At 37.3% G+C, this 18,538-nt stretch overlaps 1 protein-coding gene across 31 annotated transcripts in view; it reads right to left on the bottom strand.

Annotated features, from left to right (window-relative positions):
• Positions 1–9,277: 9,277 nt before the first annotated feature.
• LOC136832062 (IQ motif and SEC7 domain-containing protein 1-like) overlaps positions 9,278–18,538 on the bottom strand; it is a 191,923-nt gene continuing 182,662 nt past the window's right edge. For 15 of the 31 annotated variants that reach the window (XM_067092841.1, XM_067092831.1, XM_067092847.1 and 12 more), the window contains 4 exons: positions 14,049–14,158; positions 13,624–13,879; positions 11,682–12,026; positions 9,278–10,254 (listed from right to left, as the gene is read on the bottom strand). In XM_067092841.1, coding sequence (XP_066948942.1) covers positions 10,247–10,254; positions 11,682–12,026; positions 13,624–13,879; positions 14,049–14,158 — 719 coding nt within the window. In that variant the 3' untranslated portion in view covers positions 9,278–10,246. Of the gene's footprint in view, positions 10,326–10,581; positions 10,683–11,681; positions 12,027–13,623; positions 13,880–14,048; positions 14,159–18,538 lie in introns of all 31 variants that reach the window. The other 16 variants (XM_067092790.1, XM_067092792.1, XM_067092793.1 and 13 more) reach the window with 2 other exon arrangements.

Raw genomic sequence — 18,538 nt, 5'->3', positions numbered from 1 at the left:
GTTTGTATGCTTCGTAAGATAGCAAACAATTAATTAGATCTTCCTCTACAAAAAAAAAAATACAGCAGAATCTTCCGCTGTATTAGTTCTTGCTCTGAAAGTATGCTGATACAATATTATCTTCGTTTATTTGTACGTTTGTAATTTCTCCTTTCCATTTCATACATTCTAAACTCACTTTCTTTTCCACTTCTTATCCCACCGTCTGGTTTTGGCTTTCAATTTTATCCAAGACATCTCCTTTGCCTCTTGCATATAGCTTACTTTATTGCGGGTTACAGTATTTATCATTTTCACTATATCTTCTGTTTTTTTCTCATTTACGGTAGGCTATTGTTTGTATATTACAGCTTCCTATTTACCACACATATCTTCAAAAAGGGTCCTCGTTAGCTGTAGCCTACTTTTCATGACACCTAATATTTTCCTATGTAATCCATTTACATTTCTTATCTATACTTATGAATATATTTCTTATCTACACCCAGTGTGAACTTTTGTCTGTGACAAGAACTTTTGTCTGTGACAATTAGATTTTCTAGTTTTGTGTATTTTGCATTACCCTTCTTTGTGGTCTAAGTTCTCTGGTTTATGCCTCACACAAACACACACACACACACACACACACACACACACACACACACACACACACACACACACACACACACACACACACACACACACACATATATATATATATATATATATATATATATATATATATATATATATATATATATACTTCCATTCATTAGAACCTAAGTTCGATTGTTTTGATATTTATGGAGTAAAAAATATGAGGTCGCCGATACCGGAACCGAGAAAATCACAGACAAGGATCCTAAAGCAATTCGTGACGTAAACATATGACGTCATGAGACTGCCCATCTACAGGTAGGAAGTAAGTCACTAATAGTTGAATGGATATGCTTACGCAGTCTAGGCTTCAACAAATTCGATAATGGTCAGCGGGATATGAAATTGTCCCCATGGTTGCAAGACTGCATTTGTGCTACGGCTTGCCACATTGTATGCAAGCGAGAAGACCCGTGGCAATATATACTACAGTATGAATAGGTAATTATTTCTATAGTGGGTAACAGTTTCTTCGCCAACCCAGAAGTGTGGGCAGGAGCTGTTAGACAATCCTGTTATTTTGAGGAGAAATACTGGAAGTGGGACAATATCCATGAGAGCGTGGGGCCAGTCATCACTGACATCGCTAGCGACAATGAGGACAGGGATGATGACCTCTTCCTCGAGTGACGATGAAGACATTTTGTAAATAAATTGTGTATATAGTGTTAGACATTTTATTTGTACAGTACATCTAAAACATATTTAGGTATTATTTTACTTATGGACATTAATTGCTTTCAACATAAAATATAGGTTTTCTGTTGTATTATGATGTGATTTGAATGATTTTGAGGTTTATTTCCATCTCAAATGAATACTTATCCTTCCCCGGGAAATAAACCTCAAAATCATTCAAATCACATCATAATACAACAGAAAAACCTATATTTTATGTTGAAAGCAATTAATGTTCATAAGTAAAATAATACCCATATTTATTAAAACAATGATTACAACAGTATGTTTCTCATTCAAACCGATTTCAATATATTTTTCTTTCCATGCATATCAATATAAATCGTGTTACATTTGATTGATATTAAGTAGGTAAATAATAGCTTGCCCTCAAAATCTTGATCCCTACCAATAACTTTTATTTGCAGCGAGTATACGAGCGCTGTTTAGGGTGCCGTTTGAAATAATAAAAAAACAAAGAAAAATAGCAATGGGTTACCTTAACTGAAATAAAACAATGGCGCTGACCTTTACACCTCTAGCAGTTGATGGAAATGAGGTATCATTGCTTTTCACTTGAATCCTACTTCTAGTGGCCGTTCCTGGCTTGCTGCAAATAGAAGGCTATAGTGTCGAAACCTGAGGTAAAACAAAACGGATTGTCTTTTTGTGTTCCTGCCCTGAATAGATGTAGATCTAACAAATGAGCTATAGACTGGTTCATTATGTGGATGAATTACATACACTGAATTATTTGTAAAGTAGAAACAATACGAATATCAAGAATATGGAAGAATTCCAAGCTAACAACTTATAGCCTGTTCAACATTCTAAGATCGCTAGTGTGGGGCCAGGAAAATAATACAGCCGTGTCAAACGTCTCGTTATGAATAAAAGTTTTGCCCTGTTAGAGCTTGTTCAAGTGAAATCTAAAAAAGAAATGTTATTCATTTAAAGATAACATTTCGAAACATATTTGGCTTCACATATTTGCAGTACAAGCCCAATTTATTTCATAAAAACAAAGAGACATGGCATAATTTTTGACCGCCGCTGCCAAACCTCAGTTTCCCTGACACGTGGTCTGTGAGGGCATTTGAATGGCCAGCTCGATCTGAAACAATAATGGTGGTCACCTCAAGCAGCCAGTCACTGGACAGTATTGATAGCCCTTGAAGGGATAGCCAAAGCGGATCAAATCTCCCCACAGCCAACATCTTTACTCCCAGGTCGAGTAAAGTGTTGATAACATTTTAAAATATTTCATATTAAAGAAACAACAAGGGGGCCCTATAATTAATGGTAATTTATTTTTCTCTCCTAAATGATAAGTAGCTTATTTAACCTGCAGAGGCACTGAAAAATACAGTCACGTGTAACCATAAATAAATGCTAATATGGAATATGGACAATAATCAAATGGCTTAAAAAGCCATTCCTGCCGAATCACCCACACAAGTTTCAAGAGGGCTAATGTGTAAGAGACCGCATCGCGGTCTTTCGAGCGCACGTGTGTGTGCGTCATCCATCGGAGGAAACAAGAGCATCCCATTTTCTCTCTCTCAAGAACGCAACTTCTACCATACAATATTTCCGTCTGTTTCTCCCTAACCATTGTTGTCCCGATTTATGTACAATCACCACTACTTGCATTGCCATGCAAGCATTCCAATCATGTATCCATAATGTTCCACCGAATCTTCTGTATCAAACTGTAGCCTATATATGTTCCTGTTTGTGAAGATGCCAAATGTCTTGCCATTTCACATATATTATGCTACTGCATTGTATTCATTAATCTGTCTCGAATCTCATGCAATTGGCCATATGTGGAATTTCCTGGCCTTTCCATTGATATAAGTTTTATCATTGTATGTTTATTATGTCTCTCAATATCGCCATCTGTTTGTCTGATAACAAACACAGATGTCCGAAACATTACCTCTTTTGCCCTGTCTGTGTGTAGAAACTACTTTGTGGCTCACACAAGCCAATAACAACTTCAAAGATTCTGTACATTCATTCAGTAAGGAACCACCAATAAACCAGACAACACCCAGCCAGTATGTCACTCTATACCATCCTGACACTGGTGACCCCAGAGTGACCCGAAGGAGCTGATGGCAGATGTCCGACCCAAGATGACAACCCATGCGCCAACAAACCCTTCGCCGCCTCCCTGCTTCAGCCGTTCCCTAGTGCTCAGTAGAAGTCCGACCCTTCGAGATGACCCACCCCACCACAGGAACCCTGGACACCTCCTCCAGGCAGCCTGCCGCCGCCCCCGAACTCGTACCAGACGACCCGACTAATGAAGGAGAGATGTATCCTTCAACCTGCTACCGTCCTCCTCGAGTTCCTGCTAGCCAGCACCGCCCTTCAGCCTCCTACCCGCCCAAAGCCCAAGCCCTTCGCGCCCATTCCAATTGTCAGCAAGACGATTTCCGCATCGACGCCTTGCTTAGGGGAGGGGGGAGTATTGTAAGAGACTGCATCACGGTCTTTCGAACGCACATGTGTGGGTCATCCATCGGAGGAAACGACAAAAAACAAGAGCATCCCGTTTTCTCTCTCTCAAGGAATGCAACTTCTACCATACAATATTTCCGTCTGTTTCTCCCTAACCATTGTTGTCCCGATTTATGTACAATCACCACTACTTGCATTGCCATGCAAGCATTCCAGTCATGTACTCATAATATTCCACCGAATCTCCTGTATCAAACTGTATGCATGTTTCTGTTTGTGAAGATGCCAAACATCTCGCCATCTCACATATATTATGCTACTGCACTGTATTCATTAATCTGTCTCGAATCTCATGCAAGTGGCCATATGTGGAATTTCCTGGCCTTTCCATTGATATATGTTTTATCATTGTGCGTTTATTATGTCTCTCACAATCGCCATCTGTTTGTCTGATGATAAACACAGATGTCCGAAATATTACCTCTGTTTTGCCTTGTCTGTGTGTAGAAACTACTTTGTGGCTCGTACCAACCAATAACAACTTCGAAGATTCTGTACATTCATTCACGGGCTGCTCTAGGAGCAAGAGCCCGTACTGGCACAAGGCCAGCTAAATCTGAAACAACAATGCACATTCATTCAGTAAGGAACCACCAATAAACCAGACAACACCCAGCCAGTATATCACTCTATACCATCCTTACAACTGCATTAAACACATTATGGTATTATTATAAGAACTATGATTATTATTTCCAAAAAGCACACAAAGAAAGGAAAATCAGTAAGAACAACCACAATTTACTCATGGTTTCTTTAGAAAACGAAGTACAGTAAATGACAGACCTCAGGTAAAGCCATAAACAAGGGATTAATGTCGAGGGTGAGATTTAAAAGGATAAATAGATGGCAACGCTGTATTCTTTTCCAGGCCCCACCCTAGCAATCTTAGAATGTTGAACAGGCTACAGCCCCAACAACTGCTGTGGAAGTTGCGATGAAACCTCCAAAAAATAATAATAATAATTATTGAGAATGATAGTGCAATCAAGGGAATGATGACAAATCCTGCTCACCATATTTGATATCGCTGAAGCCTAGGATGGGTATTAATATCAATTACTCAATATGTCATTGGCAAGTGGGCAAAGCCACAGTGAGGAGACCTTTTCCCCATATGTAAACTACTCTTCACTGTGGGCGGAGCCTCATGACATCATAGGTTAACGTCACTATTGTAGCCTATTCAAAACTCTTACCTGGATTTTGATCACTCTGACATAGGAAACCCACTTTTACTCTGATGAGTCCCAGGACTATTGAACTGCTTCATCTTAAAGTTAGGTGGAGCAGTATCTATATGTTAACCTAAATAAACCTAATCCAACCTCATTGCACTTAGCCTAACATAATCTCACGTAACCTACACTATTCTGATTCAGCGTCATTTCACAAAGCCTAACAAAATCTCACGTAACTTAATATAACCCAACTTGATTAAGTCCAGTTGTATTTGAGGGGTCTCTTTAACAATAACCCATGTCTTGTATTGCCTTTTTTTATTCCTTGTACACATGATCATACCTATACATGCATCCCTATGAATTTTATCAGTGGAAATATGCATCTATGTTAACGAATGTGTTTTTTTCTTATTAATAACATCACTGTCATTAATACCCATGCCAAAATACACATTCATTGCAGTCATCATTACTGTATTTATATCTGGTCTCTCTCTCATACCATGTTTATTTTTCCTTTGTATGAATCTGAACCATCATCATAGAGTACAGTATATGTGTGCAGGCAAGGAGGCCGGTGACTACATATTTCATTTTCATTGTTTTCATAATTATTTAACAATATTATTGTCTAGTATTATTCCTCAGACAAGAAGTTAGTGTAGAGTACAGTATAAACAAACATATACTCCAACAAAGAATGTACCAGCTTAACATGGCCTTGTCTCAGTCCCTTTTTGTTTTTTTTACATCAAATCACTCTCTCTCCCACCTACAAATACTCCCTCACACTTCACTCGTTGTGGAAACTTATTAAGGCTTTCTAAACCATTTATCTCTAAAACCCTCTATTGTCTATGTAAACTCTTTCAAAGCTTTTTCTAGTTTCATGTTTGCCACATACAGCATTTTACCTTTGCAGTCATCATCTCAGATAAATGCTTCATGAACTATTTTCTAAACTCATGCTGTTCTTCCCATATCAGTTCTGTCATCTTACATTCTTAAGCAGAATCATAACACACAACTTTCCTGTTATGTTAAGTGATGCTACGCTCCTATAATTCATAGCCTACTCTATCACCTTTCCTCTTATATAAAGGAACAGTTATTCCTACCACCCATTCCTTTAATACCTTTCTCTCATCCAGAAATACCTGACACACCCTGCCATCCACTCAATCATACTTTCACCACAAGAGCTTGGCATTTCATTCATCATCCCCCCAACTCCTGGTGTCTTTTCATTCAAGCTTTTAACTGCTCTAATGTCATCCTAAACCGTCAATTCTACTTGCATTCTCAACCTTACTTTAATCCTTTCTACTCTTGAATCATTGACCCAGTATTGCACGCACCTTAGACTGCACTGTTTCGTTTTGTACCTTTTATTCAGAGATCTATTTGCTCATTAACCTTTCCCTCTGTTGCTACAGTATTCCTTTACACAGTCTTCCACTTTGTCTTGCAATTGTGCCTCAAGTAAACCATTTTTTCTTCAATAAGTTTTTCACTTCCTTGTCCCACCACACTATCTACGCTTACCTCTTCCATGCTCCTAAAACTGTGACTCATTCTCAGCTGGTGTTTTAAAAGAGCTCTGTGAAAAAGATGGCAAAACTTTGAATCGCTTGGTGAAATAGGTAATTATTCATAATGGCCCATATACAAGAGATAGACATTGTTTTCAGAATATGTGTATGTAAGTTGGAACTTTATGCAAAACTAAAAACTGTTTACCAGCCATCTTTGCCAGCTTTATCAGTCAAATCAAAAACTAAGTTTTCTACCTTGCCTTTATCGGGGAACTTTTAAGATCATTCACAAAATTTTTAGATTTTTCATACACTTCTCCACAAATGATAAACACATCTGCCTTTTCAGTATCCTCTACGAACTAGCCATGTCCCAAGTCATTCTTTGCTTGGCAGGAATAAAATTGGCATCTTCTGTGATAAATTCCTTTTGACAATTCATCCAAAGCATACCAAGATTTTAATCATTTATTATGTCAAGTCATGGTAAAAACTTTTGATAATTTCTTGAACCATAAATAGACTAGGAAGCAACAATTTTTGCCTGCAACATGACAAAATATTGCCTTTCATAGTTTCTGCAACATCTATTGAGAAGTAATACATTCCTAAGAAGACTGCCACAAAATATTCCAAGGAAACCTATACAGTATGTGGGAGACAACTGCCAGTCACTGAATGGAAATCTGTGTCCAGTGATGGAAAGGTTAAAAGAACTACTGAACAATTCCCCATCATAGTCAGATTTGAGTCTGTGATAAAGCAAGTGGCAAAGTTAGTTGAACAGAATTCATGCCTTTTGTGTGAGAAAAACCAGAAACAAGGCAGCCTTAAATATAAATTTAAAACAAGAGGCTATACTGTACAGTGCTCTTGCTAATCTTTGGGAAGGAGGCGTAATAGTTTTTTCAGTAACTCATGAGCAGGTCAACCCCTCAACGGGCGAGTTGCAAGGAATATAGAAGGGCTTAGAATCCTTAAAAAGTGGGAGTGAGTGACCTTGTCAACAGGTATCAAGTGGGCCTCGCATATCAAAGAGTAGTAGTTTAGTGTTACAGTATGAGATTTAGTGTGTGGTATCATGTAATTAAATTACAGTACCATGGATAGGTTGTGAGCTGATTTGGTTGGCAGCTCACAACAATTCTTTAGCAGTGTGTAAAAGGCTAGAAGCACCATAGCTTAGGCCTGCATAGCAGCTCTATATGCAAGATTCATCATCAGACAGAGTTGTAGAGCATAGACTGTTGGCAGTGAGAAAGCCACTTACCTCCGACAGGGAGTAGCTCAAACCTCTCTGTGCAGTAGGAATTGGCGTCAACAAATCTGAGGCCAATGAAAGTAAATCAAAGCATAGGGACAATCTCACATAATTACCACTTCTACCATGTAATTACTCTTAACCATCATATTAGTCTACACTGAAGAACAGGTTATAATTAGGCTAGCATATAAAAGTGATGGTCTCTGGCAACAGGTGTCATCTATTCACTGCAAAGTTATCATGTATTATAAACAACTTAACACAAAAAAAGGTTAACAAAACCAGCTAAAATAACTTTATTACATATTACAGTGTTTCACTCTAACATGAAAAGAAAAGAATGCTTGCAAAATGAGAACTATAAAAGCTGTAACAAGGAAACAAGGAAGTGTTAATTGACACTAGCTTACACAGTCTAAACAGCTGTGCATACAGTTGGTGAAGAATGAAACAGATGTTTAGAACATAAGTTATCTAACCTACTTATTTTGTGATCTATTTATCATTAGGAAATTTTACTCAACAAAAAACATTCCTACAGAAAACTACAAACTTATAATAACCTCTTGCTTCCCCTAATTGTAACAACCATAAGAAAATAATGTTATCAGAATGAGATTACGAAAATAGACCAGACGACAGACGGTAAAATTTGCGACCGAGTGAAAGAAGGAAAAACATAATCCTTTAAAGAAATTATTAGAACTCATATCCCATTTACTTTGGAACCAGATGATGCCACAGCAAAGTACTGTATCAGCAATCAGGTTAACACAAAGAAACAATAAGCAAAAATTTAAGCAGCATACACTTTCACAACAGATATAAAAAAAAAATAAAAGGAAGTGAAGCATATGTTCACTGTATCCATGTGCACACAAAGTTTAAGCAATTTTCAAGTGCTGAATTCGTTCATGTTAGCGCTGCCACTTACATTGGCTGGACTGGGTGGCTTGGAATTACACAGAACTCAGATTCTCACCTAGTATTTGGAAACAATCATAATTGTGCTGGATCATCAGAAGCTTTCACACAAACGGAATTATTTCATTCATCTGCATTAGTAGACATTCCAAACTACTGGATACCAAACTAGTGGACTCTCATTGAATATGTACCACATCAGAGTACAGTAATTAGCATTTTGACTTTTACTGCATGACCCATACCTACTGTAATTATTTACCATAGCTTTTGAATTAAAAGACTCTCCAAACCATCATATGCCTGGTAATTAGACTTTTATTATATAAGCTATGAGCATATTTCCTTAATCACTGACTTCAGATTTTGGTGCTACCTGACACTCAAACTACTGTACTTCCATTGATGTTCCCTTTATCTGCAGTAATTGCTTTCTAGCCAGAAGTTACTGAATAAGCACCAAAAATTTCAACTTCACAGTATACAATGGACCTAATAAAGACATTACAGGTGAAAAAAGTTAACTATTTTATTGCATGATAATTCTTTATTTTTGTCATAGAAATACAGCCTGTACAATCAAGCTGATGAAATGATAACAATATATCCCTATGTACAATGTTGGATGTGAGTGTGTGATATCAGTAAAGTATAATCTGGAACACCCCACTGTCAAGTTAGTCCAACAATTTGTCCTTGAAGCATCAAATACAAGACATAAAAATCAAGAGTGCTGACTAGAGATAAATTTCATAGGGAAGTATACAGTTTAAACTGAATTAAACTGTACCTTACTCTTCATTTGAAAGGTTGTGTACACAAACTGAATAATGTTAATAACTATACTCTGGAAATCTTATGAAATCCTGACTTTTAGACTAGCAGATGCTACTCTAAAATACCATCAGAAAAAAATCTATTCTTGGACATATTCAGCCAACTATGATTAAAGTATATATATATTACAGATTATTATTTAACATGATTTATATACATAATACTTTATACAAGGTTATATATTTGACTATATCTGACTAAATGGCACTGCATATTTGTTTGGTTCCTCAAATGTTCACCTAATTACATAAGTACCGATACCTTTGCACACATACACAGTATGAGATACACAGGATAATTTACAGAATTGATGTTTTTGGCCACATCATCTTCACTGTGCTCTATTTGGAATGCTTGTGTACACTTGAAAGACTAGATTATGGCTAGAAGATACAACCTGACTTTGCCTAATATCAACATTTCCCAGTGAAGGAAGATGGAGAGTGAGAGGCTGCTTGTATCACTGTCAGACCTCCACTCCAGCTGAGGATAAATCAGAACGCGAAGTTCTGCGTGGACGAAACAGCTGACCAAGAAATGAAGTGTTTGATGTTAAAGTACGCCGATGAAGGTTAGGGTGCTGCTGAAGATCCACTGGGGATGACTTGAAATACAGTGATGGCAGAGGACCACCAGCTGGAGAAGTCTCATTGGAGGCACTAGTGGACTGGAAGGAGACAGACATGCCAGAATCGAGAGAGCCCACGCTCCCCCGTCGCACTGACTGCCCACCAATTTCTGTGAACCACATTGTTAAACTCACCCCACCAGAACTCACTTCTGAACATTAAACTCAAGTTATTTATCTTATATTTCAAATATAATATTATCAATGAATTCATCTTTAAAGCCTTTGTTATTTATGGCAGCAACAAGGACGTCATTTGAGGAAGAGAATCTACTCAATTCTTTACAAAACTAAATTACTATACAATGTGTGCATCTAGTGGTTAGTGCTAAACAACACTACATTACTTCAATATACCAAACTCACACAAACTATCAGTTCTCCAGCATTCATTCCAGTTAAGAGTGCGGTGGTGACATAGCTCCGTGGTACAGAAAGGTGAGCAGCGCATGTGCTTTGGAGTCAAGCTTTCATACATAAAAAAACTTAGTGAGTCATTTTTCTTTAGGTACAACCATTATGACTGTAAAGGTATATTTATAAAAACATTTAACTTTTTTAATATCAGTTTCTAGGTATACAAATGTTACACAAATTAATTTCTATAATTTCTACTCTACAAAATATGGAACAACTGCAAAAAAAATTAAGTATGTAAATACTGATTATGTTATCAAGATAAACTATGACATGAATTGAAAACATGAAAATGCCTCTCACACCTATGAACTGCACTGCTTAATTTGACAGAATAGCTCTTTATGTCTAATAATTGTACTTTCTTCATTAACAAGCCAGGTGGTGATGTAAAATAATTTTTACAATTTTTTTACAAAACAAAAGAAATTAAAAACTAACTTATACTAGTGCAGTCTTGAAATAATTATTTGGTGAAACAAAAATTTTGAGAAAAAAAAATATATAAGCATGTGACATCTAATTTAGATATATTCCAGAAAATTAATAATGGAGCTTCAAAACAGAAATTAGTACTGCATCAACTCCAAGTAAGTGGCAACAGGTTTAATGAAAATATTTTATTTTGTACTTTAAAATATATGAGAGAGAGAGAGAGTAAGTACCCAAACATTTATCAATATTTTGGACTGAGAATCACTTGCAATTATTCTAATATTTCTAAGGCCTTTTGAATTCATACCTTCAAATTACACTACAGCAAAACCTTACTGAAGTATTAGGTTCAACAGCTAATACTACCTTCTACACTAGACATAAAATTGCCAAAAACTAACATCTCCATGTTGCCACTTACAAGATACCATTAAACCTTTGGTGAAAAATTACCACTACTCAAACACAAATATATCTTGACAAATCCATCTGTGTTTACTAAATTCATGAATAATAACAAGTGAATGCAAAAAGTGAGTGGCTTTAAGGAAAAGTACTGTCAAAACATTTTTTTTATACTAGTCTGATATAATCAAAAGAAGATTAAAACTTACCAGCTTCATGAATATCCAGCAGAGAATTGCTTAATGCTGATCTTTTCAATGTTGAGTCCGATTTTAAGGTTCCATTCTTCTCAGTACTACATGTTGTTAACAACTCCATGTCAGCAACACCCGAATCCCGATTATCTGTCGTGGAATTTGGTCTTGATGCCCTCAGAGATGCTTTCTGTCTTTCCAGCTCTCCCTCAATTCTCAGGTTCTCCATTTCATCCATCTCACATATTGACTCTTTCAGGTCTTCACAAAATTTGGAGCGATCATGTTCATTTCGAGCATTAAAAGTAATTAATAGCTTGCTGTCAACTCTCTGGCGAATTTCCATGAGATAGGGGTAATCTGCAAAGATGATTTTTTTTCCAGTACAGTACTCATAACTAAATTTGTAAATAGAAGAAAACAGTTTAAGTACTCCACTAGCCTAAGTATTTTTAAACAAAACCACATCTCAAAGAAATGTTTAACAATCACCTTCCATCATATTTATTAAGCTGATAAAATGGAAAATTTATGCTATTGCATAGCACAACTGGATGCAATTTTTACAACTGTACTAAAATTAGGGCAATTTCACAGTATGCTGTGTTGGAAATGAACATTTCCTACATCTAAAAATGATGCCAAATCAAAATGTCTTATAAATCATAAAATAATGTTTAATCTGAACTGGAGAGTACTAAATAATTTACCATTTAATATTCTGGGAGGAGGGGGAAGGGTCCCAAAAATTTTCAATGACAAAACACTCTGACCACTTATGGGCATAGCAATATTTATCTCTTAACATTTACTGCAAATCTATTTTTCTTGGTATAATGATTGATACGGCTTCATTCAAAGGTGAATGCTGGTATTTTGCTGTCCTGAATTCAATGATGGAAAATAATACAAGTAAAAACGTCAAAATACATGTAGTGAGTTGAAGCAAGCGAACAAAAACATGCATACAGCATTTGTGAGATGCCTGAGAGCACTGTAAAACCATCCAAGTTCTGAGAGCACCATGGCCTTGTGTTTTGATTTGCAACATAACCTCCCTACTCCAGTGTTTTTAAAAAATGTTTATAGTTACAAAAAAAAGCCTTGGATATACTATCTGGCCATCTGTGACCTCAAGCATCAAGTAGCAGCTATGGGTGTGTGGGATGAGGTACTGGCCAAACAGTGAACTGTCAAAATGACTTTATGCAACAATAAATGGACTAAGGAAAATACACACAGGAACATGGAGCTATTCTTCCCTTGGCGGTTTCAGTCAAGAAGTGATGTCCCATCTCTTAAGAATAACTCAAATTTCATTTATCTAGTAATAACAGCAGCAAATCAATAAGTTCTTTATTTGAAGCTGCTTTAATTCTGCTGGCCAAGCCAAACAAAAATTACAATTTACAGGTTATGATTTTACAAGAACAACTAACACTTGGTACATAACCACATCATGTCTGATATGGAAAAAACATCCTACTCTGTCTGAACAAGAATTGCACATTAATAGAACCAAAATATGCAGAACAAGCTCTCTTAAAACATTATCAAACAAGTGAAAAATGCATTGAAGAAACTTCAGCGCAACAGCTGCTACAGAATATAATCAAGGCCACCGAAAATAGATCTGTGTTTCGTTGGTCTCAGTATAATGCTGAATGAAACTTTAATCTATATTGTTGCCAGAAGCACGATTATGGCTAACTTTAACCTTATGTAAAATAAAAACTACTGAGGCTACAGGGCTGCAACTTGATATGTTTGATGGCTGGAGGGTGAATGATTAGCATACCAATTTACAGCCCTCTAGCCTCAGCATTTTTTAAGATCTGAGGGCAGACAGAAAAGTCAGAACAGAAAAAAGTGCGGAGAGACAGACAAAGCCGGCACAATAGTTTTCTTTTACAGAAAACTAAACTGAAAGAAAACCTTCTAAATATCCTTCACTTACATGGCACTTCCTTAGTGGTAACTGAGAGACCAGCGAGAGGAAAACTTTGTCGGAAGGTATAGGTCACAGAGCTTTTCTTTTTAGAAAAAATTTTAGTGACAACCAGAAGATCGTTGAAAAGGAAGACCTCTCTCTGATGGACACCTACTCTTTCTCTTTTGTTTACATCAGGGATTTCGTAGAGTCGGCAATAACAAACTAATCTACGATGAGGTAGTGCCAAGTTAGGCTTCTTTCCTACCATAGTTTGCTGAACCTGAAAGACAACATGAAAGTTAATATGGTTGTAAAATACACCAAAATACACAACTAAAGCACGTGACAGAATTAACTTCATCTCACCTACATACTATTTTTAACATCCAAGTTAATATTATTTTAAAAATTTAATTTTCCACTTGAATTTTAACAAAAAAGAAACCAACCTTTAAAACTTGAGTTACATGATCATGTCCAATTCTAAATTCTTGGGACTTGATTCTCTGATACATTCCTTCTAACATCTCACGTTCTATGTCATATCCATCATCAATCCCTGCAAATAAACAAAGGAAGCCGTCCATTATCAGTGGTGATACAACATCCTAACTACACAATAAAAATGACATTTTCATAAAAATATGTTTCACATATACTTACCAAGTAATTACATAGCTAACGTTTCTAACTCGCTTGGCAACTTTTTAGAAATTTGAGGTAGCACTGCTTCTGTTTTGTGTAGGTGACAGCCCCACCCACTATCGGGGAGCACGGGAAACAATCTGGCTGGTAAGATAATTTGTTTGTGGTCTTATGGCAATAAGAGGGGAGAAGGGCAGGCTCTGACTATAATTACTTGGTAAGTATATGAAACTTTATTTCATTATGTCATTTTCTTATCAGCAACTTTCCAAGTAATTACATAGCTGAATCCCACACCAAATGGAGGTGGAATACATGGACATATTCTACTCCAAAACATTAAGGCATGGTAATGACTTTGAAATACAAAATTTGCCAGCAATGAATGCTATGCTTGTCGTTTCTTTACCCGGTAAGAGAGCTACTGCAGGTGAATATTGCCTCTGGTTGGTGCTCATCTTAACCTGTAATGGCGTGGCTGTTAAGCCGTGGGGCGCCTCTACTTGAGTGGGCGCTTTGCAGCGGAGGAAAGGCCTGATTGCTAGCAAAGCATACAAAAGGTGCCCGTGCCCTGGGTGCAGTACTCAAAAAAAAAAAAGGACAATGCTGTCACGTACTCTGAAAACACTTAAAAACACCAAAATCTATCCACTAAGACTGATGGATACTCCAAGTACACTGTACCCCAGGCTCCCAAAACTCAAAAACCCTACACCAAGGTGAAGAGATAGGAAAAAAAAAAAAAAAAAAGTGCTTCCTATAGTTCCTCACCTAATACCATGCCAACTACCAATAAACGGACCCAAGGTACTTCAATTACCGAACACAGTTTCCACTTCATTCAAATACAGCCATACATGCGAGGTTAGGTTCCAGAACCCCTCGTGCAAGGTGAATTTTCGCATAAGTTTGGCACGGTCTCTAAAAATAGTAGTAAATGCTTATTTGTAAAGTTTAAACACTAAATATGAGCCAAATTTTAAAGTTAACTTTTAAATGATATTAAAGTTACTGTAATTTCATTTAAAAGTTAGCTTAACACTTACCCTTAAAAAGAGAAATAAATGGTTGACATAAAAATAAAGAGTTGGAAGAGAATTTCTCTCTCTCTCCCCTTCCGACCAATCTATTTTTACAAGTCTTCTCAGCCTCTTTTTAATAACTTCATGCTACGTCTCTTTCTCTTTGTTCTGAAATGCTTTTTCATGAACAAACAGTGTTTTTTATTTTGACTAATACAACTCTTAGTTATTATGTCTCTATGTTTTAGAACGTATTTGCCACACTAGTGCATTTACACTTCGTAGACAGTACAGGTAAAATTAGATCAATTTAAACTATCTACTGTACAGGTAAAGACATACAGAGAAATAATAAGTTGTAAAAATGTGTGAGCGCTAACTATGAGAGAGAGAGAGAGAGAGAGAGAGAGAGAGATAAGGGTTGTCCTTACTCGAGTGAAATTATTTATCAGTTATTACAGAGACTGAGAGAGAGAGAGAGAGAGATTGTCCTTACTTAAAATATCAAGTTAAATTATTTATGAATTAACAGAGAGAGAGAGAGAGAGAGAGAGAGAGAGAGAGAGAGAGAGAGAGAGAGAGAGAGAGAGAGAGAGAGATTTTCACGTTAGATATCAAAAGATGGAAATTCAGTATTAAACTAACTTTTAAATGAAATTAAAGTTACTGTAATTTCATTTAAAAGTTAGCTTAATACATTACCCTTAAAAAAAGAAATAAATGGTTAACGAAAGAATATATGAGAGCGTGAACATTAATATCCTATTTCTCTCTCCCCCTCCATTCCACTGATCTATTTTTAGAAGTGTTCTCAACCTCGTTTTTAAAAACTTGTATGTTCTGTCTCTTTCTCTTTGTTCTGAAATGCTCTATGCCTCTATGTTTTAAAATGGCACATTTACAGTTTGTAGACAGTACAGAGAGAGAGAGAGAGAGAGAGAGAGAGAGAGAGAGAGAGAGAGAGAGAGAGAGAGAGAGAGAGAGAGAGAGAGAGAGAGAGAGAAATCTTTGACCCTTAATCTGCAACATTCCCCTTCTTGTCATGTTAAATGACATGTATGAAAGCTTTTGCCTTCGAGTTTCTTACAAAAGATGAGGAGAAGAATTTGCTTGTTTAAAATAATGCGAATTTTGTAATTACAGTTATATTATTATTATTATTTGAAAATTAGTACTTATTAGGTAAAAAATTTATCTATCATACAAAACAAATAAACAGACCTGTATACATGTACCATAAAAATTCTCTCATCTAAGTGACAAGAGAGAGAGAGAGAGAGAGAGAGAGAGAGAGAGAGAGAGAGAGAGAGAGAGAGAGAGAGAGAGAGAAAATTATTACTTTTAATATTTAATGTTATTTATGCATAAAAGCTTGAAAACTTATAAATTACATAAAAAATTAAACTTGTACACTTTTGCAGGGTTTCTCAGTGTTCGCGTGTCTGTGAAAAACTTGTGTATGACAATTAGTTAGGTTCCAAAGAAAAATTTGTGTGTCAGTGAATTTGTGCAACTCGAATCGCGCAAGTTCGGGGTATTACTGTAGTGGGAGGAGAAAACAGACCTCCACTTCCAGTAGGTCAACTGAATAATGGAAGTCAGGGACATATTATGCCTGAAAGTCAAAGAGGTCGATACTACTCTAATATCATGAGCTTTCACTTTAAAATTTGGTAAAACATCCTCCTGGACCTGGGAATGTGCCTCTGAAATCAAATCTCACAGGAAGAACAAGGCATTCTTAGAGAGAGGGCAAGAATATTCTTAACCAAACACCAGAGGTTACTGGATGGACCCCTGATTTTTTTCTGTCCTATTCAGATAGTATCTAAGAGCTCTGACTGGACAAGCTTCTCTCTCTTCTTCGTCATGGCTGAGAACATCCATTAAATTCTCAACAATAAAATAACAAAGCCAGGGCTTGGATGAGTCCTCATTCTTGGCCAAAAAGCCTAGGGTGAAGGAGCAGATCGCATCCCCTTGGGAAAACCTACCCTGTTATCTATGGCTTGGATTTCACTAATACGTTTAGCAGTGGCTAACGCAAAGAGGAAGTGTCTTGCAAGTGAGATTCCTAAGGGAAGCAGAAAAAAGGGGTTCAAAAGCTGAACTGGTAGCCATTTCAGGACCACATCTAGATTCCAGGAGACCAAATTGTCCTTTTTCTGCTTCGTTGTGTCGAAGGACTTCAGAAGGTCGTTAATATCTGAATTCAACGTAAGATCCAGACCTCTATGTTCAAATACTGAGCTAAGCATACTCGATACCCCTTAATGGTGGAGGAAGACAAATGCCTAGAGTTTCTCATATAAAGTAGGATATCAGCAATCTGCATTACAGAGGTCTCAGAAGGAGAGACACTTGTGGCTGTGGCACCACTGATGGAAGACTGCCCACTTGGCCTGGTAGATGAGACTAGAAGATTTTTGCCTGCATCGTGCAATAGCCTCTGCAGCTCCTCTTGAAAACCCTTTTGCTCTGATAAGCTTGCGGACAGTCTGAAGCCTGTCAGGGCAAGAGCGGACAACCCTTGGTGGTGTCTTCGGAAGTAAAGACGGTTTTTTGGGAAGGAGTCTTAGGCAATCTACCAATAGCCGAAGAAGGTCCAGGAACCACTCCCTCAGGGGCCAAAATGGGGCTATGAGTTGTGGTCTGATATAATCAAAACTTGTTGAACTTGTTCAACACCTCCCTGACCAAGCTGAAGAGTGGAAAGGCGTACAGATCCAGAGTGGACCAATCTTGCAGCATGGCATCTGTTGATTGATTGATTATGAAATTTAGGTCTTGAAGACCAAGCGCTGGAACCCATCAGGGTTGTTCAGCGCCGGATGGCATCTGTTGCCCTGCAAGAGGATCTGGGGTTGGAGAGCAAAATAGCAGAAGGAGATGGTTCTTGGAAGTGGCAAACAGGTCTATCATCAGCCTGCTCCACAGTTTCCAAAGGCCTACACAAACCAGGGGATCCAGGGTCCACTCGGTGGGAAGGACCTGGTTCTGATGGCTTAGCTCGTCTGCCTGGATAAATCGTGTGACCAGAGTCACTCACTTTTGATCTGCCTATATGAGTAGCTCTCTTGCTGCTGGCAGAGAGAAAAGGAACAAGTGCCGCCTTGTTTGTGGATATACGCTAAGGCTGTGGTATTGTCCGCATGTACCACTATCATCTTGTTGTGGACCATGGGCGAGAAACTCTGAAGGCCTAGCTGAACTGCTTTCAGTTCTCTTAAGTTTATATGTAGGCTTTGCTCATCGGGGTCCATGTACAGGTA

The sequence above is a fragment of the Macrobrachium rosenbergii genome, chromosome 4 (assembly GCF_040412425.1).
Source record: "Macrobrachium rosenbergii isolate ZJJX-2024 chromosome 4, ASM4041242v1, whole genome shotgun sequence".
NCBI classification, from domain to species: Eukaryota; Metazoa; Arthropoda; class Malacostraca; order Decapoda; family Palaemonidae; genus Macrobrachium; species Macrobrachium rosenbergii.
Note: the sequence above shows the minus strand (reverse complement) of the source record. Positions and strands in the feature narration are given on the sequence as shown.